The sequence below is a fragment of the Pseudopodoces humilis genome, chromosome 8, assembly GCF_049639895.1.
Source record: "Pseudopodoces humilis isolate 2021_Gansu_Grassland_sample_001 chromosome 8, ASM4963989v1, whole genome shotgun sequence".
NCBI classification, from domain to species: domain Eukaryota; kingdom Metazoa; phylum Chordata; class Aves; order Passeriformes; family Paridae; genus Pseudopodoces; species Pseudopodoces humilis.
Genome location: NC_142207.1, coordinates 8,247,739 through 8,275,356, shown reverse-complemented (window position 1 = coordinate 8,275,356; position 27,618 = coordinate 8,247,739). Strand labels below are relative to the sequence as shown.

The following is a 27,618-nucleotide window of genomic DNA, read 5'->3' as shown; positions in this document are numbered from 1 at the left end:
GGTTGTGTTCTTGGGGGCAATTAGCTCAGCCTTAATTTTGGAGAGGACCATGCTTTTGCCATTTTAACAGTTGAGGGCCCTTTAAATCTGTGCAGCTTGTTTTCAGTACATAACAATCTCAGTGCTGTTTTTATATGGGGAAAAAATGTACTGACAGCTGTAAGCCAAATATAATCCTTTTATCACTTTACTAAAGTAAAAATTTCCTGGCTGAATTTTATTTACCACTTGCCAAAAGCAGCTTTTGAAATCAGTGACAGTCAAGAACCCCGCCTTTTAAAAAATATTTATGGAGTTCTGGCTTCAATACTGCTGTAAGTTTTGGCAAAATTTCTCAAAACTAACAATTCATGTCAGTTTTCATGAGATTTGGACTGCAGACTTAATTTTTTCAGTTAGTTAGAATAGAGTTTATTGATGAATTATTGGTGAAAAATTATGAAAAACTGAAAGAGCTTTCTTTTTAGAAATTTGGCTGTGGAAAGGGAGGAGTGGAGCATTAAGTCACAGCTCTGTGTTGTGAACAGCAAATTAAAGCAGCACAAAAGGAAGTGGAACTGAGCTACATGTGAAATTTTTTTTTGTACACTTTTGCTTCACTTTTGTAAACCATGTATTTTTGTTGTTACTATTTGTAATGTTATCTTAAATCATAAGGAGTTTAAAGAAGGATGTTCTTCTAAAATTAGCCTCTGTAAATTAATGGACAAATGAAATATCTAATATTTGATTATAATGCATACGTTGCTAACTGCCTTATTAGACTTTCCATAATTATACAGAAGAAAACCATAAAGCAGCTTGGTTGTTTGGTGTGGAAATGTCCGTGGTTTGGTGCCATAGTTCTTCTGTTCAAGTCTTGAATTGCCCTGACTTATTTGGAGAAGTATAAAATGGGACTCGTTCTTAGCCTGGTGTAAAACTAGGCCAGTACAACCAGGCTAGAAAAGTTAGAGCAGTTTAGCAGAGATTCTATCCAATAAGTCACCATTCTGTTGGCTTCAATTTTGTAAAAGCTGTTGTTTATTCTTGGACTTTATACACCTAAAAGATCAGGTGGTAAATGCTTGCTGTTAGTAACTGAATATTCAATCAGAATTCTTGCAATCAGATGCAGGAATAGCTGACAAGAAAAGACAGTGTTTGTTATACTTGGCTTGCTGTTTGACAGACAACCATTATGAACAGCTCAAATATTCTCTGTTCTCCATTACAGGTGTAATTAGTGTGAATATAGAATCCAACTCTTTTTTTTCTCTTTCATAACAGTTGCAAGCTAAATGTGCTGATCTGCAGGAAAAATGTACTGAAGCAAAAAAGACATTGACAGAGGTAATCTTTGTTTTTTGCTGTGCTGTTTGTAGCTGAAACTTTTTTAAGAAATTCTTTGTGTTAAAGGATATGTTAAACAGTGAAGGTGTTAGCTAGCTTAACTCACTAATGTCATGATGTAGGAAAATCAATTTATTATTAACCAATTTATTATCAATTTATTATTTATCAATTTATTATTAATTGTAACCATTAGGTTAAGAGTTACAGTGAAAAACTGGACAAGGAACTGGCAGCCTTAGAAACAATAGAATCCCAAGCAGATTCTAGGTAAGTTTCTTTCTTTGTTATCTTTGAAATTCTGAAAAACAGTGGTTTTACAATGAATCATTCAATGTTTCTTGCTTTGTCAACCTAACCAAATAACTAAAATTTAAAAATTAAATAATTCTCCAGCTTGCTTTCCACAAACAGGGAAATGAAAAGTGTCAGTCTGTAGTTCAAAATAATTGTAGGTGTTTAGAGCAGAAAAACCCTAGACATGTCTGATAAGTAGATGAGGCCTTCTTGATTTGTTTTGTTCATATTTGAAGACTTCATTTCACATAAATTAAATAGAAGTCTCTCAAAACTTTCACAGTAATAAGGTTAAAACATAGTAAAGCTATCAGAATACTCAGTGTAACACTCCATCTTTATTTTGACCTTAGTATATCAGTGCTGATATTTGGGTTTATTGTAAATTTATGTAGAACTAAGCTTGTTTTAATATATGCTAATTCTACATCTGTTTAAATTGGAAACTAAAAATCTAACATAAGTTTACTGGATCTTCAAATTTAGCATATTACAGAGTCTGCGAGCACTGGTGGCCATGAATGAAAACCTAAAAAGCCAGGAGCAAGAGTTCAAAGCACATTGTAGGGTAAGTTCTAGTATCTCCTAGAAGTATTAATTTACAACTTGGTAAATAATCACTTTGCTGGTGTGGTGTTGTGCTGTGTGTCCCTGTCTGTCATCTGTCCCACACCCCCAGCCTCCAGGTACCGCTAACTCCAGGTTTGTATTGGATATTAGCACCCTGGAGCAGAGAGGAGTGAGGAAGGATCTGAGTTTGGATGGCCCTCCTTAATACAGGGCAGGTCCTGGGCACCACACCTGCTTTCTGCTGCTCAGAGCTGTGGCTCCTGCGGCTCCTCTCCCTCCCATTCCCATTCTGCTACAATGGAAGTGTGGGGTTGGGCTGTGCTGTCACAGCCTGTCATGGATCATCTCCCTGGGTAATGCAGCCAGTGTGACCTGAGAGGTGCTAAAGAGGAGGGGTCAGCAAGGCCCCTGCCTTTGGAGCAAGCCACCAAAAGAGACAAGAATGAGATGGAGCCATTGCAGTTTTCTCAGAACATGTTTGAGTTTCACTGCTTTAGTGCTGTGTTTGGTCTCCTGCTACTGCTGTGTTTGTGGACTGCCCAGAGATTGCATCAGAGAGAAGTGTTTTCATCTTCTCTCCAAACAATAGTGGATGGAATTTAACAGAATGAAAATAAGTAAATAGTGGTGTAAGGCCTAGACTGAATACAGAACCTTGTTTTCCCATATGGACTCATTTGGAAAGCTCTAAAGGATTGTTCTGGAAACTTCCTTGAAAGGAACTTTAGGTTCAGTCATTTCTTCGAATGCCATATATCGCTTTCCCATGTCACACTGTTGTAATGCTGCTTTGCTTCTTCAGTTTCATTTTCCATGTCACTCATTAGTTGTCTTAGCTGGATCTGGTATATTTGCAAGTAAGAAATAAATCTGTTCCCATTTTTTTTGTATAAAAGCAGACAGTTTAATGTAATGAATATTAATGGCTGCCTTACCCTTAAGCAGGGACTGCTGTTTAATCTTCCAAATTTAAATATTATGTGTGTGGTCTGCTCTGAAATTTTTTAGAAGTGTGTGTGTCAAGATCCTTCTCTCCCCTCTTAAGAGAAGAGGTCTCAGCTAAAAAAAATCAACTTTTGTTTGTTTTAAAGGAAGAAATGGAGAGACTACAACAAAATATTGAGACTTTGAAAGCTGAAGCACTGGAAAATGGGGAGGAACAGGTAATAGCAAAAGTCTAAGTTCTTATTTTCAATTTGCGTTTTGAAATGTTTGTTTACGTCATCTTTCTGCTTTTTGGGACATTCTTACAAGCATTAAAGTATCTGCTGGAATATCTAAAAAGTTCTGTGAAGCCACAGTTCAGACTAACAATCCTAGAAATACAGGAGTCTGAAAACAGCAACAGCACTATCTGTTCTTTTTGCACAATCCAGGGGGCTCTGCTCATGGATGCTTTTTTGTCTTTTACTTCCTTCTCTGTAGTACCAGAGAAAAATCTCTGGGTGTTGTGCTAAGAGCTGTGCATATCTCTGACAGAAACAGGTCTTCCTCAGAAAGAATGTCTGGTTTGTTTTTTTTTTTCTTAGAAGTGGGGTTATCTGAAGGACGAAAGCAGGAGCTTTCAGTGGCTCAGTGCACTGCATGCAGTGAGCAGCTGTCAGAAGTTAGGCTTTAACACAAGTGTGTCCAGACTGATGGCAATGAATAATGAATGAACAGAGAAGGAAAAGCTTCAATGACTTTATTTTCAGTGGGTAAACATTTGATGCATTCATGCCTCTGGAGCAAGGCAGATTACAACTTCCATGATGCTGCTGTCCTCTTCAACACAGCGTGAAAACATTAAAGTGCAAACCCAAATCTTAAATTTTTTAGCAAGAAAAAGTTACCTTGAAGTCCACACTGCAGGAAGTCTAGAACACGTCAGAGGGTTTATGTTCTGTTCAGGTGCCTTGTACGCCATCACTGAATCAAAGTATAAACACTCAGAGAAGGGGTACTGATGTTCTTTGGATTTGTATCTTCATTTAAAGTATGACTTGAAAACTAAAATATCAAAAGTTAAAAGCTGTCTAAATGCCCTTGGTTAGAGTAAATGATGTCAGGCTTTTAATACACATAATGAATTATTATTTTAAAAAGCCCCAGCAATGGTGGCTTTATTGTCAAGGGAGTCAAGGATAGGAAAAACCAGAAAACAAACCAAATCCACCATTTTTGCACTGCAGCTCTTGTATGCTACTGTAATACACAATTGTTTTGGCTTCTCAACTTCCAGGAGCCAAATAAGATCATAGAACAGCAGTACAAAGCTGAGAAGGAGAAACTTCAAAAGATCCGCCTACTACTGGTGAGTTATTCTTTGTGTTCTTACTTGTACAAAATTGTTGATGTTTGTCTTATCTCATTACTTCTAATAATTTGTTTTGTTGTTCTAATTTTAACAAGTGTTTCTGTCACAAATCAATTGCAAAAAAAAAAAATAAAAATTATCCTCAGCCAGTGCTTTTTGTTTTTAAAATCAATTATTTAATAACAAAGTATTGCTGGGGGGGCTTCATCCATTTTAAGAAGAGAACAAGAAGAGGCTTTCTTTTCTCCCCTCCTAACTTTCTATTCAGGCGCGAAGAAACAGAGAAATAGCCATTTTACAACGCAAGATTGATGAAGTACCCAGCCGAGCTGAGCTCACACAGTATCAGAAGAGGTTTATTGAACTTTACAGTCAGGGTATGTATATCAAGCAGGACCATCCTGCTGAAGGCTAAAGCCCTGAAAGGAGGGCAGTTGCATTTTAAGCATATGGCATGTTACAGCAGCACCTACTAATTTGGTGGTATTTTAAAGGTTTTTGGTATTCACATTACACATCATATTTTTTAGGTTTTATAAGCTGGGCTTTAAGAATTTTCCTGAGGGTGACACTCAGTGCACAAGATCTCTGGGCTAAATTTTGTCTGCAGCAGGTTCTGTCATTTAGGTTAATGACCAGTATGTTTTGAAAGTCCTTAATTCACATTTACAAATGAGGTTTCTGTTTGAATTGTATTTAGTTAATTTGCCTTACCATTAGATTGCTTTTATTGTTTCCACTGACATGACATAACTGGTTCTGAACCAAACTATGTCAAGAACTACAAAGTAAAAGCAGTTTCTTGAGGGGATTGGTTTCTTTCATTTTTTATTAACACAATTCTGCAATATCTTGGTAGGAGAAGGATACAAATTGTCTTTAGCTTTTATGGTCAGAAATTATAAAATTGGAAAATGTGCAAATGGAATAAAATTTCAAAGTTGTTCCATTAAACTGCTAACAGACCGGTATGCTTGCTGGTGTATCTTTAACTAGCTTGTGTGTTAGCATAAGAAAACCTAGCTAATGATTTAGAGGTATTCTACATTTATTAAATATATTTGTGAACCAAGCTCTGGAAGGGTGATCAGTTCCAAACTGGTTATCTGAGTGTGATGCAAATCCCTTGCCCTGGTGAGGCATCTCCAGTGGCACAGTCCTGTGCTGTCCTCCACATGTACTGTCTAACTCAGTACATGGAATAGATGTGAGTACAACTCCAGTACTTCTTCCCCTCTCTTTTCTGTGCCATGCAGTTTAGTTAATCAAGTCCAGCTATAAAGAACTTTGTTGTTTTGCATTAAATTTCTTTAGATTCTCTGTCATGTGTAATGCAAAGTCTCTGGTCAGCTACCTGCTCAAAAGATGGAGCTTCCTTTATATCTGAAGTACAGAGAGACTAGGATCAAAGAGACTTGTGTAACTTTGGGTGTAGCTTTTAAGATGCTTTGAATTTCATGGGACTTCGTTTTCTAAAGTACAAAGTGTGAGTAGTATCTCACAATAACACACTGCTCATGTGGTTGGGAACCTGCATTGTACGGACTAAACTTCTAGAGAAACGATCTGGAAATCTCTAGCAGGTTTTTCTGTGAATTCTGGTATTTTTAGAGGTACTTAGAGGCTTTTCATTTAGCCAGATTCAGGTGAACCTTCTGTTGCCAAAATGGTTTTTTTGAACTTCGATTCAAATGCTGTTAGACAAGACAATCCTCAGCATTTACTTCAAACTTAAGTGATTTTGTGATTTTTTTTTTTGTACCAAAATCCTTTTCATTTACAATATTCAATGCTTTGGTTTTGACATAACTGAACCTCTTCCACTGAAAGTGTTTTAGAGTATCAATGAGCTAACTGGTTCCCTCTTCTCCCTTTGTCTGTTTTACCCTGCATGGGTTCTGGTGTGTGCCCATAAGGCTCCGTAAGTTGGCACAACTTTCCAACACAGGTGAAACCTTGAAAGGTTTTCCGAGTTGTTATGTGGAATCCGCTCATGAAAGACTTGTGGCTACCAAAGCTGCTGGAAAAACAGGAGTGGCATGAAGGAAATGGTTTGGGAAAGGCGTCTTTCATTCAGCAGTTTGCAAATCCCAGACTAACAAGCATGATTTCATTGAGGTTTATGGTTTTTAACCCATACATTTTTTCCAGGTTCTGGTTTCTAGCCAGAATGACTTTTGCTGCCTGTTGAAATCTTTCCTTGGGAGTCACAAATATATTGGATTTCCTTAGGCTTTGAAGAACTAAAGTCTAGAGGAACACTCAGCAGATTTGAGTATCATCTTGTAGGCCCAAAGAGAAGGCACGCCTGAGCCTTGCCTTCCCTGCTGAGCTCTGACCAACATCTGCTGTAGCCACCTAAACCAGAAAGTGTTAAATTTAATTCTATCACCACATAATAGATTTTAAGAAGATAAAAAGACTTCAAAACAGCAAAAGCTTTGTTGGGCATCTTGCACATGTGTAGCTTGACATTTAAAGTCTAATGTACTGTTTCCACACAAGATTATTTCTACCAAGATTATCTGCTCTTCCCTGTTCCTGCCAAGCCTGTGCCCCTCCAACAGCACAGGCACGGCCCTGTGAGCAGCACAGCTGCCTTGGTGGTGTCAGGGGAAAGCTTGGGAAGGAAGCACAAACAGGCAGCTGCTGGTGCCAACATGTGTTGGCAGAAAGGGCTGTCAGCAGTTGGGGCTTAATTTAGACACTGAGCTGTGCTGTTCTTATAAGAGATGATAGCTGGAAACCCTGCTGAGAGAAACTCTGAAAGGATGTTCCCTCTGCGTGTGCATTAGCAAGTGTGTTCCATTATTGATAGTGGAAAATATGTTATATAAAGCATATGGAGTATTTTTACAGATACCATTTTACCTCATATTCTTTTATTATTCTACCCCTTTCTTTTTTGTTTGCAGTCTCAGCAACTCACAAAGAAACGAAGCAGTTTTTTACTCTTTATAATACACTGGATGATAAGAAAGTATATTTGGAAAAGGAGGTAAGAAAGTGTTATTATTATTTTATAAGTTTTCAGTCTGTGAGGAAGGAATTAGTAAGTTTTTGCTTGGCTTTCACCATATTCAGTCCTGTCAGAGCAGAGTTACTGGTTTTGTAAGCAAAAATGGAACGATTGATTCATAAGAATATTTGTAATCTTGGAGGGGAAATGGTCTGTGTTGTAAAAGAATTGCTGTTAGTACAGCATGTTTAAACCACTCACTGTGCTCTTGAAACATGAGTAACATTTGATCAGCAAATATTTCTGTCTTGCTATCACAGCACCAAATTACCCTTTTTTTCTCCTTTTAGTCAATACCTTTTATTATGAACCCAGACCACAGTCACTAACTTTGGAGAGCAAATTTTAGCTGCTGTCAGCAACATCAGATTTAGTTCTCAGGGTCTGAGCTGCCTGCACTTAATTTGCTGGTGAATTTACTGGGTCAGAATAGTTTTCATGAAATAATGTTTTTTCTCCCCTTCTCTTTCCTATCTATGTAGAGTTTGCTTCTTTCTTGGGCATAACTGAGGGATTTCAGTATTTTTTATTTTTTTTTTCAATGACAAATGTCTGATTTCAGCAAGGATGGAGAAACAGGAGGAAACAAGAGGAGATAAAAATTACAACTTTACTTTTAAAATACAAAATGTTTTAATGCCTCAGGTTTCTCTGTTTATTCTAATAGAATAAGAACAGATTAGTGAATTTTGCATCATTTAGATATGTTTCTTTAGTATGTGAGACAAACACTGGTCAATTTCTGACTATTTAAAGACTTTTCAGCGTCCTTTCACATCCTGTTTTGGAGATCATGAGCAACCATTTCCTTCCCTTAAGCAGCTGATTCTAATCCATGTTAGGTAGTTTTCATTTTTTCCATTCAGAAAAGTCATACACCATATTTTAAAAAATGCATGAAGTAGAAGCTACCTTACTTTAACATCTCCCCTACATTAGCATTTAATACAGATTTATTTGTTTGATTTTTTATTTTTGCTTTGGTTTTGAGGGCAAATCTGAAAATACAAAAATTATAGAGAGACTGGTTTTGAAATGGGGACATAAAAAACAGATTATGGATAATATAGAACAGATTTATTTCACTGTTGTATAATCTGGAAGTACACTTGCCAAAGTAATTCAGTGCCTCTTGGGGGCATCTTAACTTAGTTAAATGTATAGTATCATTGAGATTTCCTTGAGTTGCATTTAATATTAGAACCAAAGTTTCAGAAAGTGAATAGTGTATAAAAAATGTCTTTGGCTTCTGTGCCTCACAAAGATTTCTGGAATATACTTGCACTTTGTCTTGTCCCTGGTTTTGGGGAGAATTTTTTTCCCCTTTTTCCTCCCCAAATCAGCCCTTTTGTAAAACACATTAAGCATCATTCCTTTCAAACAATAGTGAGACTTATTGTACAATTTTGTTAAATTTTGGCTATGAGGGTTTTAGTTCTGACATGAAAGATCTCTGCGATCATGGCTCATATTTAACCCTATTTTGAGAAAGATGCGTTTTTTTAAAAGGCTTTAAAAGTAATTCAAAATATCTTTCAATTTTGGGGTGTGTATGCTGATTTCACTGCAGTGTAACACATCCACACACTTCCTACACCCTGGTTGTGCAGCACTGCTGTGCAGGGTTACTTTTCCTGGCTTGAGTGTGTTGTGGTACAACTGTAATTATGTTCTCAAGCACAGCTTTAGTGGAAGTATCTTGAGGCAGCAATGTGAACATGGCAAATATTGATGAGTAAGGCAGTAATTTCACTGCTGTAAACAACAGGAATTCTTAAGCACCTTGGCTGCTTGGGAGTCTGTTCAGAACTTGTTTGAATTTTCCAAGGCAAGGTCAGGAACACCTGCAGATTCTGCCATGCCTGCTTATTGCTATCTTATTCAGATGGAAGATTTTATATTTAGGAGAGATGAGTTCAGCTTTCTGTGGCAGTGGGGCAGGTGATTCTGTTTGCAACCCTTGGGTTTGCTTAGTGCAGAACTCTTCAAATACTCTTCAAAAGGAGAAACTGCTTGGAAGGCTTAACCACAGGAGACTTCAAGATGTATTGAAAGCTGAGAGAAAGGATCACATTAATTTCCAATTGTTGGATTTTAATGCTCTCAGCAATATGTAAAAAACAGGAAAAAAATCCAAGGCAGTTACATAGGATGTATTCCATGTAGTTTTATTAGTTGGGGGAATTTATACAAATGGCAAAATATTCCTGGGATGCTGTTATAAATGTCTGTTTTTGTCTTCGTTCAGTACAATGTTACTGTCTTGTAAGAAAAGCCACACGTGAAATGCCATTCTGTACTTTTTATGAGTTCACCTGTTAGCATTCAGTAAAATACCCATAAGCAAAGTGAGTAATGATGCATGGCTCGTAGGAAACCTGTAAAGTTCTGCACAATGAAGGCAGTGCAGGAATTCACCTGCTGCTCCTGCACTGCTTGGAGTCTTCAGAGCCTTGCATGGAAATAGTGCTTCACAATCTGTTGAGTGGTTCCTGTCTCAAAGGCAAAAGTGGATTTTTCCTGTTTGTTTGTGATGTGCTTGTGCAAAGTCACTGCTGAACACTGGACCAGCATCTGCAACGTTCTTTTATGTCAAATTTCAACATTGAACACATGTACAGGCCATTTTACTTTATTGCTTTAGTTTGGAAAGGCATCATGCTGGAAAACATTTAGTGCCAGTAAAATTAAAAATCTCAATTGTGGTCCAACACTTCTGCTTCTGTCATTCCACCAGTGGGATAAATTTTACTAAATCAAAAGGACTGTGGTTTATCTTCTGAAAGAAAAGTCATGGTGATTTTTATACATCTGTCTGCTTTTGAGGGCATTATCTATATAGTAATTTTTTGTAAATTAAAATTCATCTTATTGTCTGTGAAAACTCATACAAGGAAAGACAAGTGTGTATTTTCTTTTTTTCTTTCCAATTCACAGGTTAACTTACTGAACTCTATCCATGACAACTTCCACCAGTAAGTTATGGTTCCTTATCTCTTAATAGTTGCAAAGAGTGGTAGAGTTGGTTGGACAAATGGGAGTGGGCATCAGTTATAGAGAACAAAAATTTCTTAGAAGAATTTATAGTCATAAACTGTTTTATAGAATAGTTTATTAACTCTGTTTAAACAAGTTTGGGGAATCACAGACTTGGAATTACATAACTTTCATAGCCAACATATGTTTTTAATATTTGACTCTTTAGTCATAATTCAGTCATAATTTTCCTGGAATTAATTTAAATATTTTCCTCCTTTTTGTGGAGTTGTGGTCATTACATTATGTACAAAATATTAGACTGGGACATATTTCAGACATGTTTATTATAAACTACCTCTGTGTTTACAAGTGTGAAGTCCAGATAAAATTGCAGTTGCCTTGGACGTTCATGGTCAACTATTAGTCTGTGAATCAGCCAGTGTTTAGTTTTCTCTAATGATTTTGAGGTCTAAAACAACTTCTAGGCTTTCCCTATTTCAGTGTGAAATTATTTTATACATTTGCTGTTCTCCTAGACCTCTCTTCACCTTACTATTCACAACAGAGGCTTTTCTTAAAAATTATGTTTTTATTTAGTTATTAGCAATTGATTTGTGTAGAAGACACGAGAGCAAGGAAGAGACTTGAGCTGACAGGGAGAACACCTGTGATGGGCTCTGAGCTCTCTGTGCCCACCTCTTTGGTAGCTTACACCAGCTGAGGAGCTGCATTGTGGTACCAGTGATTAAAAGGATGAATTTTTACACAGAACACTAAGCAGTGAGAATTTTGGACATGGGTAGATGGGCAAGACAGCTGCAGCTGAGACATGGTGTCCCACATCCCTGTCAGGTGTTCCATTTTCTTCTTTCCAGAGCCATGGCGTCATCCGGATCCCGGGAACAGTTTTTGCGGCAGATGGAGCAGATTGTAGAAGGCATCAAACAGAATCGAATGAAGGTCTGACTCCTCTCACTTTCTTTGCTAGAAGCTGGAAATTATCTCAGCAAAGCCTCTTGGATAATAATTGTGGGTAGAAAGATCCACTGTATTAGGTGCAAATTAGACAAGCAACTAACAAGTATTATTTCTTTTCAATTCATCAGAAACTTCTCACCTCTAAATGTCAATGAATAGAGTATGACAGAGGTGTTATAACACCTCTGTCCTGACAGGAATCTTATACCCCTCAACTTCTTTACTGGAAGTGTAGTGATTTAATGCCTGAGACAGCTGAATGCCACTGAAATCAGTGAGAACTCTTCCATTTGGACTGTGTGGGTGCAGTCAGACCTGCACTTCAGGCACAGGGTTTCTCAGACTGTGGGAGCCGACTTAAACTGCTTTCTGCTGCTGAAGAGGGTCAGCAGCACCTCAGAGTCCCAACCTGCACCTCCACCTGCACGTCCAGTGCCACTGGTACTGAGACTTCAGCACTGGGCTTTTAATTTTTAAGAGCTGATCTAAATGTTCATTGCATTTCAAGCATGAGCCAGGGGTATAATTTATGAAGTATCTCTCTCCCATTGCGTGTTATAGATAGTTGTTCTTAATGCAGTATGTCCATGTGTATCTCATGATCTCTTACCCTTCCTACACACCAACAGATGGAAAAGAAGAAGCAAGAAAACAAAATGAGAAGAGACCAGTTGAACGATGAATACTTAGAGCTTCTAGAGAAACAGAGGCTTTACTTCAAAACAGTGAAAGAATTTAAAGAGGTAAGAACACTTTTGCTATGTTCAGATGTCATGTGTTCAGTGACCCATTTTGATGTGACTTGTGCATTAATATATGCACAAGATTTCCTGATAGGATGCTTATCACACCATGTTCATGATGTATCTTGGTCATTTTCTCCATGTGAATCTTGGACTCTGAATTTGATTCTGGGAGTTCTTTCACTGCTAGACTGGCACCTCTCCATGTTACAGGTTACCAAGCAAGTGGTATATTTAGGTTTTCAAGTGGAATCTTTTGAAGATTATGAGTAGTTAGGTATTGGAACAAAGAGGGGTGTGGAAATATGTGTGAATAAGGAGGAAATGCAGGGTCTTGGTCATTAATCTTCAAGGAACCAGCCTTGTTGCCTAATGACTGTGAAAGCACTATATAACACTTCATTGATTTAGCCTTTCCCAAGCTTTTAATCATCATGGACTTCTGTTACTTGCTGTCTCCACAAAAATGAATGAATGAATGAATGAATGAATGAACAGGAATGCTGCAGGCAAAATTGTCATTTGGCTTCATATGTTCAAGGAAAAACATCTTTGTGTAATTACTCCTGCTTTGTTCTGAGACAGTTCTTTCCTGTTTCAGTGTACTCTGGCAGAATGACAGGGCCTGTTTAGGTACTTGTCTGACATACAGAATTTTATATCCTACTTGGAGAATTTAGGTAGATTTATTTTTAGGTTTTTCTATCTATTTTTCTTCCATTGCCATATGAGGGAATTTCTCCTCAACTCTGCTACCCTTAAAAATAAAAGAATTCATGATTGTGGTACTGAACACAGGTGTGCTTATGTAAATATATTTCCTGACCGAGAGTTGTTCCCTGAGCACTGACTCTTTTGCAAGCTGTCCTGTGAGGTTCCAGATCACCTACAAGTAATCTCCATTTCACATTTATTCTATTTAAAAGTAAAAAGCTGAATTTGCTTTAGCTACATGTAACAACTTTAGATGGGAGGTCAAGCAGCAGTCCTTCAGGCTTGCATGTCATAAAGTTTAATGAATGTTGCCACTGGAGTAACATTATGGATGAATCAGAATTATCTTCAGCTCGTCATTTTAGGCTGTATTGGATCCTGGAGATGTTTCAAAATGAAAGGAAAGGTTTGGTTCTGTTGATGAGCAGCTACAGGTAGCAGTGTTAAGAGCAATTCCTCCTTACGTGTTTGCTCTCTGTTAACAGGAATGCCGCAAGAATGAAATGCTGCTGTCCAAGCTGAAAGCCAGTTCTTCCTGAAGAACTCCAGCTGGGAAGTTTGTACAAGATTGTTCAGTCCATTGAATCTCTTTTGTGAGGTGACAGTTATAACTGCAATGTAGATGTATATATATAGATATATATAGATATATATATATAAAATATATATACACACAGCTGTAAAAGTCTGGTTTTTCCAGTATGTGTTCAGTTTACATTCCCTCATCCCATGGCTGTATTATTCTTTATTGCCTCCACTACACAGTAAAGACTTAACACAGTACAGCAAAATAGAAATACTGTCTAGTTTTATTTATTTGTGTTTGGGATTGGTTTTTCTTTCTACAGTAAGGACAGTGGGAATGATTTTTATTTGGGTTTCAATGCTGAATTAGGTGAAAATTTTGGAATAAGTTTACATGTACTGTGTAATATGTCCACCACCCCACAGGATGAGCACTGCAGAATGCAGTAGTTTGCTAATTTTGGCCCAAAAAAACCCCACAGAATGAGATTCTTCAAACTCGCTTTACCAGCTAGTAACTTCACATTATTTTAGTTTACACTCTAGCCATAGATAAGATTCCAAAGGATAACAATTAATTTCTAATGGCTAAGAAAATGAAAACTTACCTTGGATAATTCCTGGTGTAAAATTATAGATCTATATTTTTATAAAGTCTAGCTGTTGTATAAATTTCTTTGAAATTTCAGTTTTATATATAGAGAGTGTGCTTGTTAAATTAATAGCTCCAGGAAAAAACACCTTAATACTAGGATCACAATGTTATCCCTGGCTGGGATGAAAATCCAAGTCTGTCACCTGTAATATAGGAAGATAAAGATTGAGACATTCTGCTCTAATGAACTGATGCTCACCTTTGAAGACAACAACCTACTTACCCTGCTGAAGATTTGCTTTTGAAAGTTCAGAAACTTTGTGGGACACTTTCTGAGACATTTTTATATCTGTATATACAGTATTTTATAATTCAAACAGTTGCTTTTTGTACTTAACATCAGGATTTTGGACTGACTTCTTAATGTACATGACATCTTCAGGAGAAGAAAACTCATGTTACTTCTTTTCCCACTGACACTGATGACAGTGCTGTTCGATTACTTTCTATGGCAGTGAATATAAAATAAAGAATGTTTGGGATCCAGTGGCATTCTGCTATCGTATTTTTAAGGTGGCACTTGCCTTGGAAGCTTTCCCAGGCTCTTGAATTATAAGTGCATTAAAAGATGAATCGTGTCCATAGTCAGATAAGTCACTGTTTTCGTGATGTCCTGTTCCTTCAGCACAAACAGAAAGAAAACCTTCCCACTGAGCAAGCTGGAACCTCACTCCCCCACACTGGTTAGTGAGGAAATAGATTTGGGCTGCTCCTCTTGCATCTGTTCAAAAAGTCAGTCTGCCCAGGGCTAGCAAAATATCAAAGGCAAAATCAGATTCCGTCCCTTCAAAGAAGGAAAAATTTATGTTTAGCATTCCTTCAAAGAAGGAAACCTGCACTGAGTGCTGCTTGTAGACTTCCTGTAGTCAGCTTTGATATTGGGAGGCATTATTTCTGTCTACAAACTTTGCCCTCTATAAAAACCGTAATACTCTTTCTTTCTTAACTCAGCTTTGGCACCAAGGAGACCTACTTGGGAATTCAAGCTGTGCTGTGTTTGTGTACCATGAAACGCTAAAATATAACTTGAATGGGCATTTCAGTTTGGGATTTGTAATTTTAATCATGATTGCTTTTTAGCATCAAGCAAAATTTCCTAGGTATGGTAAATAATGAATTTGCATGTAGAATAAATGATGTGATTATTTGTTCAGTATAATGTTAAAATTCCTGCTTACCTGCTACAAGCACAGTAACCTGAAAACTTCCACAAGGAATGTAAAAATGTGAGATCTGTTGCTCTAACTAGGAGCTTGTGATTTTGACTAAGATATAAATCTGAGGTTTGTGAAGATGCAGTTGTTGCTCACAAAGGATAAATCAGAGCATAACTGACTGTTGTAGATGGAGCCCAGGGCTGATAGCCACTAGCTTTGGTGTGAGGCCCATGTGGAAAGGAGAAGGAAGGAGGCTGGTGAGGGTGTGAAAGCAGTTCCAGCAGCTGTTCCTTGCTTTCCAGCACAGGTTCTATGTGTTGGGTGCCATTTCTCCTCATACCTGGGGAGGAACAAACAGCAAGGAGAATCTGCCTTAAATCTCCATCTCAACTGATTGCAAGTGAGAAATTGAGACTTTCTCAGATTTTTTCTTCAGTATTGCTGGATTTCCTTGTTGAAAGAGAAAGGTCTTGCCCTGAATTCATTTGGTGCTACCAGGCTTGTAAAGTAACATTTACAGGACTTGCAGCAAAACTTAATTTCTTTATTAGGGTTATTAGAATTGTCTCCTCACACTCATCTTCCAAAACACTTTAATTTCTGCACACTCTGGGCTCCCATAGCACAGCTGCTGCAGGATTATCAGAGCCTTGTTGCAGGGTGCAACAATCTGAGCATTGCTTCTGCTGAGCAATGGGCTCCAATAGGTTTTTTTCCAGTAAGTTTTTCTAGGAGGAAATCCAGTGTCAGGAAATAAGAGTTTAAAACTAGTAGTCCACTGCTTACAAGCAGAGATGATTGTGTACTCCAAATTGGCAGCTTGTGTTGGGGAAATAAATTACAATAACATCTAAGACAAATGATGTCCCTTCAGAATACCTGATTTTCATTTTTTTTTTCTGTTTGGATAGTCAAGATACTGTCATTTAGCTTGGTATGGGAGCATCCAGCAGGTTAGGCAACAACCACTGATAACGTATTTTCTTTGCTCCACAGTAAGCTGTGATTAAAAACCAGAATTTTAAATTCCAACTATGTGCTGCTGCTCTTCTGAATGTAGTCTGCATTTAGAGCCAGTGTGGGAAGTTGATTTTGTTAAGAGCTTTCTAAAGCCACTGTAATGAAATGAAAGCTCTGCTTGCCTCTCGTCGCTCTGGGTGTGTACGGAGGCCGGGGCCGGCTGTGTGAGCCTGTCACTGGAACACTCACTGCTGGCACAGATGCTTGGGTGGGCAGAGCACTGGCTGCTTATCTTCAGAACTTCTCACAGCAAAATTCCAGAGGCCCAGCCTCGCCTCCCAGGGGAGCTAAATTCATCCTTGAGGAGGAGGAGGGCTGTGTCAGTGCCCTGCTGCAGCTCTCCCGCTTGCTGAAGGTACTCTGCTGCAGGTCAGTGTCTGCAGCAATGCCCTGCACGTGTGCAGCTGCAGGAACTGCACAGGGGCCTTGCAGCTCTGTGGTGTTCTCCCAGGTTCCAGAGGCCAAGCCATGGGAGAAGATCCTTCACAGCCTGTTTTGCTTTGGGGAAGGGTTTTGGAACTGGAGCCGGGTGCTGTTCCAGTCAGTTGCAATGTGCAGCCAGACTGGGATGGGCCAGGGCACCAGGGCTGGCATTGGATTTGTGTGATAGTAATGCCTTGGCTTACCAGGCTGAGAGGGACTACCGGCACTAAAATTTGTCCAAAACATGATTATCAGAAACTTCAGGAGTGCCACATGCTTTTCAACACCAGCTCAAGATGACCTCTGCATTTCCTCCTTCCATGTCATCTGTTTGAATTTTGAATGTTTTAGAGGACTGACTCTCTTACATAAAAAAAATTCAATTGACTTGAAAAATATGTCAGTGGTTCTGAAGGAGGCTGCAGGTTTTAGTAGCATTCACTCTCTTACATATGTGCCTTCCTTCTGGTTTAATTAAGCCACCAAACATTGGTTTGAATGGTAGCTATTCCATATGCAGGCAAGTTGAGAGTCACAAGGGAAAGTTATTTAAATTGGCATTTAATTCTGAGTCATTATCTAACAACTTTTTGAAATTCTAGGTTATTAAAACTTCTGAATTCCCACTGAAATTGAGAGAAGTATCCTCTGCAGGAATGCAAGACACACAGGTGGCTGTGGCTGCAGGCACAGCAGGTCACACTGGACTGTCACAGCACTGCAGGTGTGAGGTACAGCACTGCCTGACCTCACCATACACTGTGCTCCTGAGATGCAGCCAAGCTCTCTTAAGTCTCCTGGGACTCTGTGTCAGTAAAAAGCTGCCATGCTAGAAATACTCAGAGATGCTGTCAGCTCTCCCACTCAGAGCAGGGGAGGAAGTAAAACCCACCAGGGAAACAAATATGGAGCAAGATGGACTTGGCAGTACGCAAGGAAATAAGACTATTTATGTATATATTGTTGGGGCAGGGGTGTTTGTCAGATCTTGGGAAAACTATTTAAAGCTTGGGTTTTGGGGAGTCAGACCTGATGGCATCTACCCCTTTGTTACAGCAGGAGGAAGTTGATGCCAGCTGACAAATTGTTGACTTCACCCAGGCTGATGAGTACATTTATGGTGCAAGGGCCCCAGACACGGTGCAGGCACTCACCTAGCACTGCCAAGCAGCCACGTGTTGCTGCCAGCACACCGGTGTGACTGAACATCCTGGCTGGTGTTTGTAACACAGATGCCTGCTCAGTTTTATGGTAGCATGAAATAACCATACATACAGTCCTCATTCACTTGGAGGCGTTGGTTTCTATCTTGAGCTCACCTGGGTTTCATTAAACAGGGAGAGCCTGAGCCTGGCAGAGTGAGAGGACAACACAAGTGAAAAATCCTCACTAGATTCTCCTTTGCAAGCAGTGAGAGCACAATCTCAGGGGCTCTGAATAATTCTGTACTTGCCTCTAAAGTTTCACTTAACCCCTGTTTGTGACCTGTTTGTGTTTGGGACACAGCTGACCCCCGTTTGACCAGGCCTGCCTATCAAGTCCTGCTGCTTGCAGAGCACACAGCCCCTCAATCCTGGCAGGATGTGTTTCTCAGCTGCTTGGTCATCTACTTTAATATCACATCAACTCAAGGACTGATTGACTGCAGCATGTTTATTCCCTTCCAAATAAACCTCAAAACCAAAGTCAGCATCCTGCCCATGTCACAAACATGTCAGTATTGCTCAATTAGCAGCTCCCAGTGGTGCCTTTGCTAATGAGGAGAGCTCCAGCACGGCCCCGGGGCTGGCTGGGCAGGATCAGCCGTGTTCGGTGTGACAGCAGCAGCACTGGACACACACAGCGCTTCCCATGATGATTTGAAGAGCAGACGAGAGGCATCCCTGCCTCCACCTTCTTTGCCAAGCCCTGGCACAATACATATGTATTTCTAAGGGGGAACTATAAACTCTCAGTAGGTTTATATCCAGACATCTTCCATCTTCTTTTTCACTGCTCCTAAATCCCCTCAAGTAGCTCTTGTGCATGAAAACTGTACATATCACAGGAATGTTTCCCTCAAGAAATCTTTCTATAATGCAATAATAATTTTCTCTTCTATGTCTCCTTTTATCTTTGCTTTACAAAAAGGTTCTTGAAGGCATTGTTATAATTTTTGTTAAATGCTGTATAAATGAGAGGATTAAAGAAAGAATTTGAGTAGCCAAGCCAAAGAAAGATGCTTTTCCAGACGGGCGGGATGTTGCAGGAACAGAGGGGACTTATTAATTCTGTGGTGAAGAAAGGGATCCAGCACAGTACAAAAACTCCAATTAAGATGCCAACCATCAGAGCTGCCTTTTTCTCTTTCTGTTCTCTCCATGTTTCTCCATCTGTCTGGAAAGTGATAGCTGCACGACGCGCTGTAAACACCATCTGTGGTTCCTGAGAAGCTTCCTTCACCTCAAACAAAAGCAAACACAGTTTCTTACCAAGACAGTTTGTTTGAGTGAAGTATTACTTTTAAATGACAGCACAACATCTGTGCACCTACCACAAAAGGCCCCAACTCCACTCCTTCCGTGCTAAAAGAAATGAAATGCCCCAGAGTGCCAAAGTTACCAGGCTTCTCGTTACACTGGAAAAGCTGCCAAGTCTTACTGACAAACAGAGCTTAATAAAGAGTACCTGGTGCCATGTGTGTTGTGGGATTCTTTTCCGGTTTATTTTATTGGAAGTCTTCATACCTAGGGGGAAATCAGGTTATTAAGGCAGGCTAACAAAGGCCTGTGCCTGCTGCCTATCCCTGCACCAGACTCATGCTGCTACACGGCCTTTACACCCGCTCTAGGTGAACTGCTTCAGCAGGGACCTTGGACTAGATGATCTCCAGAGGTCCCTTCTAAGTCAAACCATTCTGTGATTCTGTATTTTCTCAGAAAGTACTTACTCCATTGCCAGAAAAACACCATTTCAATTAGCCCTCAATTCAAACTCTGGCTTCAGCAGAAGTTATATGAGAGAGGAAAAAATTTCAGCTACTCCAGGCTGTCGACAGTGCTTGTCTCCTCTCACTAAGAGCAAGACACTCATCTCTGCACAGTGCTCTGGGGCAAACAGCTTCTGGGCTGAAGTTACTCATGTGCTTTGAGTCTGACCAGATGAAGACACTCCCTAGGGATCTGAATCTGAAGATTGAAGTGCCTGTGATATTAAAGGTCTTCTAGGTGCTACAGTTATGAAGAGAGTGCAGTAAAAGCAACAGTTTAAGGCTGTAAAATTTGCCTGAGTGATAATTCACAGGCACTGCAAGACTTTGACAGCACTCCAAATATGGATCATTGTTAAATTAGCTGCATATTCCACATTCATGTGCTACCTTTGTAATAGATGGAGGGACTCTACTCAGAATGAGCACAGCAATTCAAACAATGAAGCACTGTCAGTGGCTGAACAATCACTCTTCAGGATGGATATCCCTGTCTGCACCCTCAGACACGAGACAGGGCTGCAGAACATCAGAACTGCAGATTATAGGTGCAGGCAAATAATGGAGGAAAATGAAAATCACATCCGTACTGACAATTAAAATGGGACACCCCTCATGTAGCAAGGATCACACCATTTGTCTGCAGAAGGACTTGCTCTGCACGTCCTTAATCACACTCTGCAAAAAGGGATGAATGTATGACACGAGGACAAATCTGTGACAAGCAACCCTGAAAGATTATGTCTTAGCCCTGAGGAATAGTTACATAAGTGCCTCTTGGGAACAGCCACACAAAGGACATTGTCATGAGCATCAGGCACAGTTTGGTACTGTATTTAACCTTCAACTCTTGCTCAAAAGATGGAGCTTGCTGTGTGCCATCATCAAATCAGAGCCTTCTCCTACTTCTGATTGCAGAATTTACTAGCAGTAAATTCTGACAGTGAATTATTTTATCACTTAATTACACATTGTAAGAAGAAGTTATTTCATTTCCTTTGCTAGAAGATGCCTCAGTCCTCAGGTGTTTTCCACAATGAAGCCTGCATTTACAGCCTGCTGAAGCTCCTACTGAAGGCTGTTAGGTCAGGCCTTTGAATACAAAACAGCAAGTGAAAATAGATCATGGTACATTTTGTAAATTACTTGCTAGAACTAAATGCAGCTCTAACTGTACCAAACCTGCAGTTCCCAGTGCCAGTCTCAGAGGCTTTGCACGACTCCAGTTCCCAATGTAAGTCACAACAGCTGACCTTTATCCCTGTACCGCACAGAACAAAAGACAAGTACAGAACCGTTATCCCCATTTTGGGCTTACTACTGAGCACTAGCAAGCAAGCTGTGACAGCAGAAGAGGTGGTCACAGACTAAATCAGAGCAGTCCATGGAGATGCCTTGGGTTATGCTGGAGCCATCTCTGCAGTGTTGCACACTGCTCTCACTCGGTGTCTAGCAGCACACTCTGCCTTGGGCACAGATTTCCTTCCATCTGCCCAGGAACCACTCCAGGAGCTGCGAGTGAGGAGCACTGGGGAAATAGCTCCTATGAAAGGACTGCTACTCTGAGGCCAGAATTCTGAACTCGTGAAATCAGCTATTTCCAGGACAACAGGCTGTGAGAAGTGCAGAGATGACTGCTGTTCTGTGGGAATAATAAAGAGATTAAATGAAGGAAATGAGCTCAAGTACAAATCCTTCTACAGTCACAAAGGAATTTGGTTTTAGTTCCAGAATTCATTCTTCTGTACATTGATCAGCAATTACAGTTCAATACTCTTCTGTTTGTCTGTACCCAGTAAATTACTACTCCTAAATGGCTACCTGTTCCCAGAGCTGTCCTGTGTTCCTAGAATATCACAGAAAACATACAACCAAGGAGCTTCTGACAAAATCCCTTGACTTAAAATGTTCCTTATTGCTTTAATGATTATTATTACTGGTCCTTTGTGGCAGGTACTCTGTGTTTGTCCTGCACCTGCAGGGTCTGCAATAACAAAACAACAGTAAAGATGATAAACATCAATCAAATCTGGTTTAGCACCACAATTTCAGAGCTTGCCTATCACAGTGCGGTTCAGCAAAGGTCATTACTGCCTCAGTGCAGCCCTGGCACACTTCTTGCTCTTTGAACAAGAACACAAGAAGCTAAATGCACAACAAAGGATCAAAACAGAAATGTCTATACTCTCTTGGATGCTCCACCAACATGACAAACAGTTCATTTGACAGGGAGAACACCCACATTCTCTCACAGGATTTTCTTCTGCTGTAAGCAGGACTAACTCTGTATTTCTACCAAGAAATCACTACCCACTCCATTTTGCTTCCTGCCTCACTCCTTTCTGGACATTTTTGGCAACTCTTCTGGACAGCTGAACTTTGTTTCCTGACCCATCTCTCCTACTTATACAGAGACAGAAATAAGAAATAAAAAGCCCGTGACCCCTTCAGAAAAGAAGAACCTGTATTCTCTCCCACATTGTCCTGACTGCTTAAGTGAGTTGGAGAAGCTGAATGGGCCAAGATGCAGAACAACACATCACCTCTGGAGCTCTGGGACCAGATGTTATCCAAAGTGGGAAGGACTCTCACAAAACTCTAAGGTTTGGATCATGCCTAATGTTTTTATACACTATATAAGTATTTTGAGAGGGGTGGAATAAACTAAAAAAATCCCAACAAAACCTCCACCAGTCATCAACAGAACTTGGTTTTTAACTCCTCACATGAAAATTTAAACCTGATTTTGCCACTGCTACATGTAAGTTATGCAGACATTCAGATCCCATCATCCTTGGTTTTGCTGGGCTATCCCTATGCTACAAGGGATTTCATTGATTTAAAAGGGCACTATCCAGCAGTATCTGCTGTTTTTCAAGCAGTCTCATTTATTTCAATTGGACTGTTCAGAGAGAGAATTATTGCCTGCTGTCAACAAGGTGTGACAGAGCATAGCTCTCTGTCAGTGATGGTATGTCACTAGATTTTTAATGAGGGTCACTCACATCAGTGTTGCCTGCAGAATTCACTTTTCAGGGAGTTTCATAATTGGCAAAGAAATAATTATAAAAGCACCAGCTTAATTTAGGATCCAAATTTGGCAATTATTTTATTTCAAAGGAAAGCAAAAAACCAAGCTCTCATTAAAACCTGAAGCATCTCAGATGTTTCATGTCCATCTCTCACCCAAATTTTTTCAAAGGTTTTGAAAAGTATTTTTCAGCAACAAAAGCAAAATTTTAACCAAAGAATGACTCGAAATAGTTATTCTGTAACTATTCTGTTCTGCAGCTCTAAGAGTACAGGAGCATAAGGTACGTATGCCAATGCCCAGTTTCAAAGATATGCCCGTTCTCTGTGAAAAAAAAAAAAACCCAAACCATTTTATATATATATATATATATTTATATGTACTTATATATAGGGACAACCTGCAAAGCACTTTGGTGCCTGACTCTGTTGGCTGACAAACATCAAGGTACCACCCTCACTGCTCCACTTTGTGCACGGTTTTATCAAGGCATCTGACCTTTTCTGTCCTTAGTTTTGGCAGAATTAACCAGTTGGCTGTACCTCAGGCCGTGGACTGCAGCCCTGACACTGCCTGACAGCTCATTCCTGAGTGCAACACAGACATCTTTCCCAGCAGAGATCCCTGCTGTTATTGCTCACCTCCAGACTAGGAAGCACTGCCAGCCTTTGGCACTGTCTGCCAAAAAAAACCCACTAATATTCCTCAGATCAACTGGTGCAGGGCACCTGGAGTAAGAACTGACATAGATGCAGAGGGGAATTGATATCCAGTCACAGTGACAGAAGGAAACTGTTGCCAGGGTGAGTATGACAGGTGAGCATTCTCTGAGAATGGACATGGAAGAAAGTACAGGAAGGAGAGACATCAAGGGAGAAAGAAAGGGAAAGTAAGAATGATTTTATGGGCAAACCACAAGAAGCAGAACTGAATTTGCCCCAACAGAGAGGAGAGAGCTGATGCTGACAGCCTGATCCCCACTGCATGCAGAGAGGCAAAGCTTGGCAATGTTACCTTCGTGTTTGCATGTTAAAAAAACAACAGGGTTTTGCCAAAGAACAGTAGGATGTGTGTGAAGATTCCCCTCCAGAATTCACTGGGGAACTGCTACTCCTCCTGTGGATGTGACGGATCATACTACCACAAGCTTAAAAAGGATCAGGATAACACTTGCTATGTAAATATCGGTACCTTAATTTAGAAAGAAAAAAAGAAATGCACCCTGAATGCCAGCTCGCTTGATCCACAAGTTCATTTAATGTACACATGTGCAGCATCAGCTCTTCCTTCAGGTGAGGAGTCAAGTTGGCATCTGAATCAGAAGTCTTTTAATTTAAGTCAGCAAACAGAGCTGCTGGGACAACGGAAGAAGTTGTCACTACACACCAATTGCAGATTCAAGAATCCCTTTTAGGAGAATTTAATATGTCAATCACACCAATATGAGAAAGAAGATCTACTCAAGCAAAGGCTTAAGCATTTGCTGGTATTATATAACCCCTCCAAAATGGATGTTTAGCTCACTCCCCCAGAGCCCTTTAGCCAGTGCAGCCTAAAGCAGCCCCAAGACGTTGCACTCACCTGGCAGCCGTGCTGGGCCCACGCAGGGCCTCTTGCAGACAGAACTTTGACAATTTGCAGCCAGACTGTGTCTTGCTAAAACTGCCATGTGATGTGTCTCTCAACTGCCTTGAGCAGCAATGCCTCAGCTCATTTCCCTTCCCAGAATTTTAGATTCCAAACAGTTAGTCCTGTATGGGTATGTGTGTATGTAAAAGACAGAGCACGCAAAAGCACTACAAATCATCAGCTGGCTTTTGTGCTTGAAGAGATTATACATTAATTCCAAGCAATACTTTCATCATACTTAACACCATTTCAAAGAAATTTGGTGCAGACTAGGGGCTGAAGATCAGTATGAAAAAAAAGTCTTAACTTTTCTAAGAAACGCTTTGCTTTTCCATAGAAGATACCTTCATAAATCAATATATATTAAAAGTATCTTCAAGATACTCTGATTCAAATCTGCGAGTCTAATCACATGTGATTGCCAGTGCTGTTATTTCTTGCAAGAAGCTGGGAACACAACCTCCAGACTCTTACTTGTCACCATAATAATGAGCTTCCTTGACTCCAAAGCAAAGACAGGATTTTGCAGGGGAATGAGGCTCCGCCCCATTCCATGAGGATTAGCCCCAGTGGAAATGTTCTCTGTAGGTATCCCTAACATCCACACAGCTCATCTTTGGCTACTGGGAAGGGACTGGGCTTAGGAAGTGCAACGTGCAATCACAAAAAACATAAAGACTGGTAGGAGTGAGAGTAAGAGTATGTGACAGAAAGCAAGGAAAGTTCACAGCCAAGCACGGTGGAGGCATGGAATGGGTGACAGCAGCATCATGCAGAGAAGCCTCACTTATGGGGCAGAAGGAGCCAACCCCAACTCTTCTGAAGGGACACAGCATTCCTGTCAGCAAGGCGTATCCCCAAAATGAACGAGATCTCCCAAATGGCTAGGGCACTGCAGCATTACAGACAATCTTTGGGATAAGAAGAACATGGTTTTGAAGCCAGCAGGTGATTTTAAACCAGAAACGATTGCTCATTGCTTCAACATTAGGCAGTGAGCAGTACTGAAGGTAAAATAGCCCAAACACATCAATATGTGCATATATATATATATTGTGTATAGTGCGTAATTTGCTTACCAAAATCTATTCAAACACACAGAGTCTGTGCTGTAGATAAATGTGCATTTATCTCGGTACAGGACCTGGGGATCTGTTTATGCCTTTTTTTACTCCACCAACGCTATAAATAAACGTAAGGAGGAAAAAAACCCCAAGGAACGGCAAATTCAAAACAAAGAGACAATTTTCAAAAGTCTCTCTCGACTGGCAGTGAATGCACCTGCCCCTTACTCTTATATCACACAAGGAAAAAAAGAGAATAAAGCTCTTCTCCAGGAGCTGCACTTTTTGGCTGGCTAACTACTGCTCACGTCCAGCCTGTGACAAAGTTAAACTCACTGGGGAGCCCCCGGGCACCTCGCAGCCTTCTCGCTGCTCCGAACCCATCATGGCAGGGGTGTGGGCCGGGAGCTGGCGAGAAGCAGGATGGCAGTGCCTGGGGGAGCAGCAGGGGCTCCCTCCCCTTGTCCAGCCTTACCTGGGCAGCCTCGGGCAGGGGCGCCACGGCGTTCCTCCTGCGGCCCCCCATGTGGAACTTGGACGCCTTGTAGATCTTCCAGTAGACGAAGAGCACCACGCAGAGGGGCAGGTAGAACGCCCCGCCCGTGGAGACGATGGTGTAGGACGGGTCCTGGCTGAGCTGGCAGCGCTCCTGCTCGGGGCTGTAGGTCTCGCCCCAGCCCAGGAGCGGGGCGAGGGAGATGGCGGCGGAGAGCAGCCAGGTGAGAGCGATCATGACATTGGAGATGCGGCGGCGGGCGAGCAGCGTGTACTGCAGCTGCCGGGTGACGGACCAGTAGCGGTCCAGGGCGATGGCAGTCACGTTCCAGATGCTGGCCGTGCAGCACAGCACGTCGAAGCACACCCACACGAGGCACAGCTCCCGGCCCAGCCGCCACCGCCGCCCGGCCGACAGCTCCTTCACCAGGCTCAGCGGCATCACCAGGGCCGCCACCAGCACGTCCGACACCGCCGTGGAGGCCACCAGGTTGTGGGGCACCCGGTGGAAGGCCTTCACTCGCAGGATGGTCGCCAGCACCAGCAGGTTCCAGAGGAAGGTGGCCACGGTCAGGAGCACCAGCAGGGTCAGGATGAGGACGGTGAAGACGGAGAAGGGCTCCCGGCCCCTCCACGCGCTGCCGCCCACCACCGAGGAGGAGGCGTTGGCGTCCACGCTGGCGGACGAGGTGTTGGCGCCCATGCTGGGCTGGCACTGGCCCCGTGGGGAGCAGGGGCTCAGGCTCTCCGCCATGCCCGGGACCAGGGCTCACAGGACCCCTCACTGCTGCCCCTTCCCAGGCCGCCGGCACTGCCCCAGCCCCCCTGCCGGAGAGCGAGAGCCCCGCACCGGGACGCGCCTCCGCTCAGCGGCCGCCCGCCATGTGTCGCCGCCCCAGTGCTGCCCGCGGCTCCCGCCCGCCGCTCCGCACGCCCATCCCGGGCGGCTGCAGAAGGGAGGCAGCCTGGAGAAGGGAGGGAGGCGCGGCGGGGCTCCCGCACGGGCAACGAGGGCGGGCGGGCGGCACCGCCGCTGCCGCTCCGCCCCAGCGGCCGCCTCGGGGGCGGCGGGAGGCGCGGCCGCTCCGTGAGGGGCGGCGGGAGGCGCGGCCTCCCCGGCTGCTGCCCCGGGCCCCTGAGGGGAGGGACGCGCGGCTGGAAGGGACCTCTGGACATCGTGCCGTCCCACCGCCCTGCCCAGGCAGAGTCAACGCGTGCAGGTGTCACAGGAACATGGCCAGGTGGGTTTGGAATGTCTCCGGAGAGGGAGACTCCACGCCCTCCCTGGGCAGCTTTTAGTCCACTGCCACCCTCAGTGTAAAGTTCTTCCTCAGGTTGAGGTTAAATTTCTTGTGTTTTAGTTTGTGGCCATAACTCTTTGTCCTGTCGCTAGGCACCACTGAAAAGAGTCTGGCACCATCTTGGCATCTGTCTTTGAGATCTTAATGTGCGTTAATGAGATCCCCTCTCAGTCTTGTCTTCTTCAGACTAAACAGGCCCAGCTCCTGCAGTCTCTCCACATAAGAGGGATGCTCCAGACCCTGCATCATCTTTGTGGCTTCTGCTGTACTTTCTCCAGCAGCTCCCTGCCTTTCTTGTACGGAGGAGCCCAGATTTGGACACAGTGCTCAGACGTGGCCTCACCAGGGCCGAGTGGACAGCAATCATTTGTGTCCGCATAGAAGCAGGTGGTGACGAGACACCCCCTTCTCCCCATGCACCC

At 41.8% G+C, this 27,618-nt stretch overlaps 2 protein-coding genes across 2 annotated transcripts in view; one reads left to right on the top strand and one right to left on the bottom strand.

Annotated features, from left to right (window-relative positions):
- Nucleotides 1-14,566, top strand: part of CCDC93 (CCC complex scaffolding subunit CCDC93) — a 33,749-nt gene extending 19,183 nt beyond the window's left edge. The window contains exons 13-23 of the mRNA XM_005519625.2: nucleotides 1,270-1,332; nucleotides 1,529-1,602; nucleotides 2,116-2,197; nucleotides 3,291-3,362; nucleotides 4,421-4,492; nucleotides 4,764-4,872; nucleotides 7,411-7,493; nucleotides 10,452-10,489; nucleotides 11,369-11,453; nucleotides 12,101-12,214; nucleotides 13,414-14,566. Coding sequence (XP_005519682.1) covers nucleotides 1,270-1,332; nucleotides 1,529-1,602; nucleotides 2,116-2,197; nucleotides 3,291-3,362; nucleotides 4,421-4,492; nucleotides 4,764-4,872; nucleotides 7,411-7,493; nucleotides 10,452-10,489; nucleotides 11,369-11,453; nucleotides 12,101-12,214; nucleotides 13,414-13,467 — 846 coding nt within the window. The 3' untranslated portion in view covers nucleotides 13,468-14,566. The remainder of the gene's footprint in view (nucleotides 1-1,269; nucleotides 1,333-1,528; nucleotides 1,603-2,115; nucleotides 2,198-3,290; nucleotides 3,363-4,420; nucleotides 4,493-4,763; nucleotides 4,873-7,410; nucleotides 7,494-10,451; nucleotides 10,490-11,368; nucleotides 11,454-12,100; nucleotides 12,215-13,413) is intronic.
- A 1,286-nt stretch (nucleotides 14,567-15,852) lies between these two features.
- Nucleotides 15,853-26,835, bottom strand: LOC102113052 (5-hydroxytryptamine receptor 5A-like). The gene is made up of 2 exons (XM_005519956.3): nucleotides 25,876-26,835; nucleotides 15,853-19,150 (listed from the first exon to the last, which is right to left on the bottom strand). Exons 1-2 carry the CDS (start codon nucleotides 26,647-26,649, stop codon nucleotides 18,818-18,820), a joined length of 1,107 nt encoding a protein of 368 aa, XP_005520013.1. The 5' UTR covers nucleotides 26,650-26,835; the 3' UTR covers nucleotides 15,853-18,817.
- Nucleotides 26,836-27,618: the final 783 nt, after the last annotated feature.

Bases quoted from the DNA above. Each gene is read 5' to 3' on its own strand.
- LOC102113052 (XM_005519956.3), bottom strand. From the start codon at position 26,649: ATGGCGGAGAGCCTGAGCCCCTGCTCCCCACGGGGCCAGTGCCAGCCC. The intron at 19,151-25,875 runs GTAAGGCTGGAC...CTTTTGTTTGAG, and splicing joins CCCTGCCCGAGGCTGCCCAG to GTGAAGGAAGCTTCTCAGGA.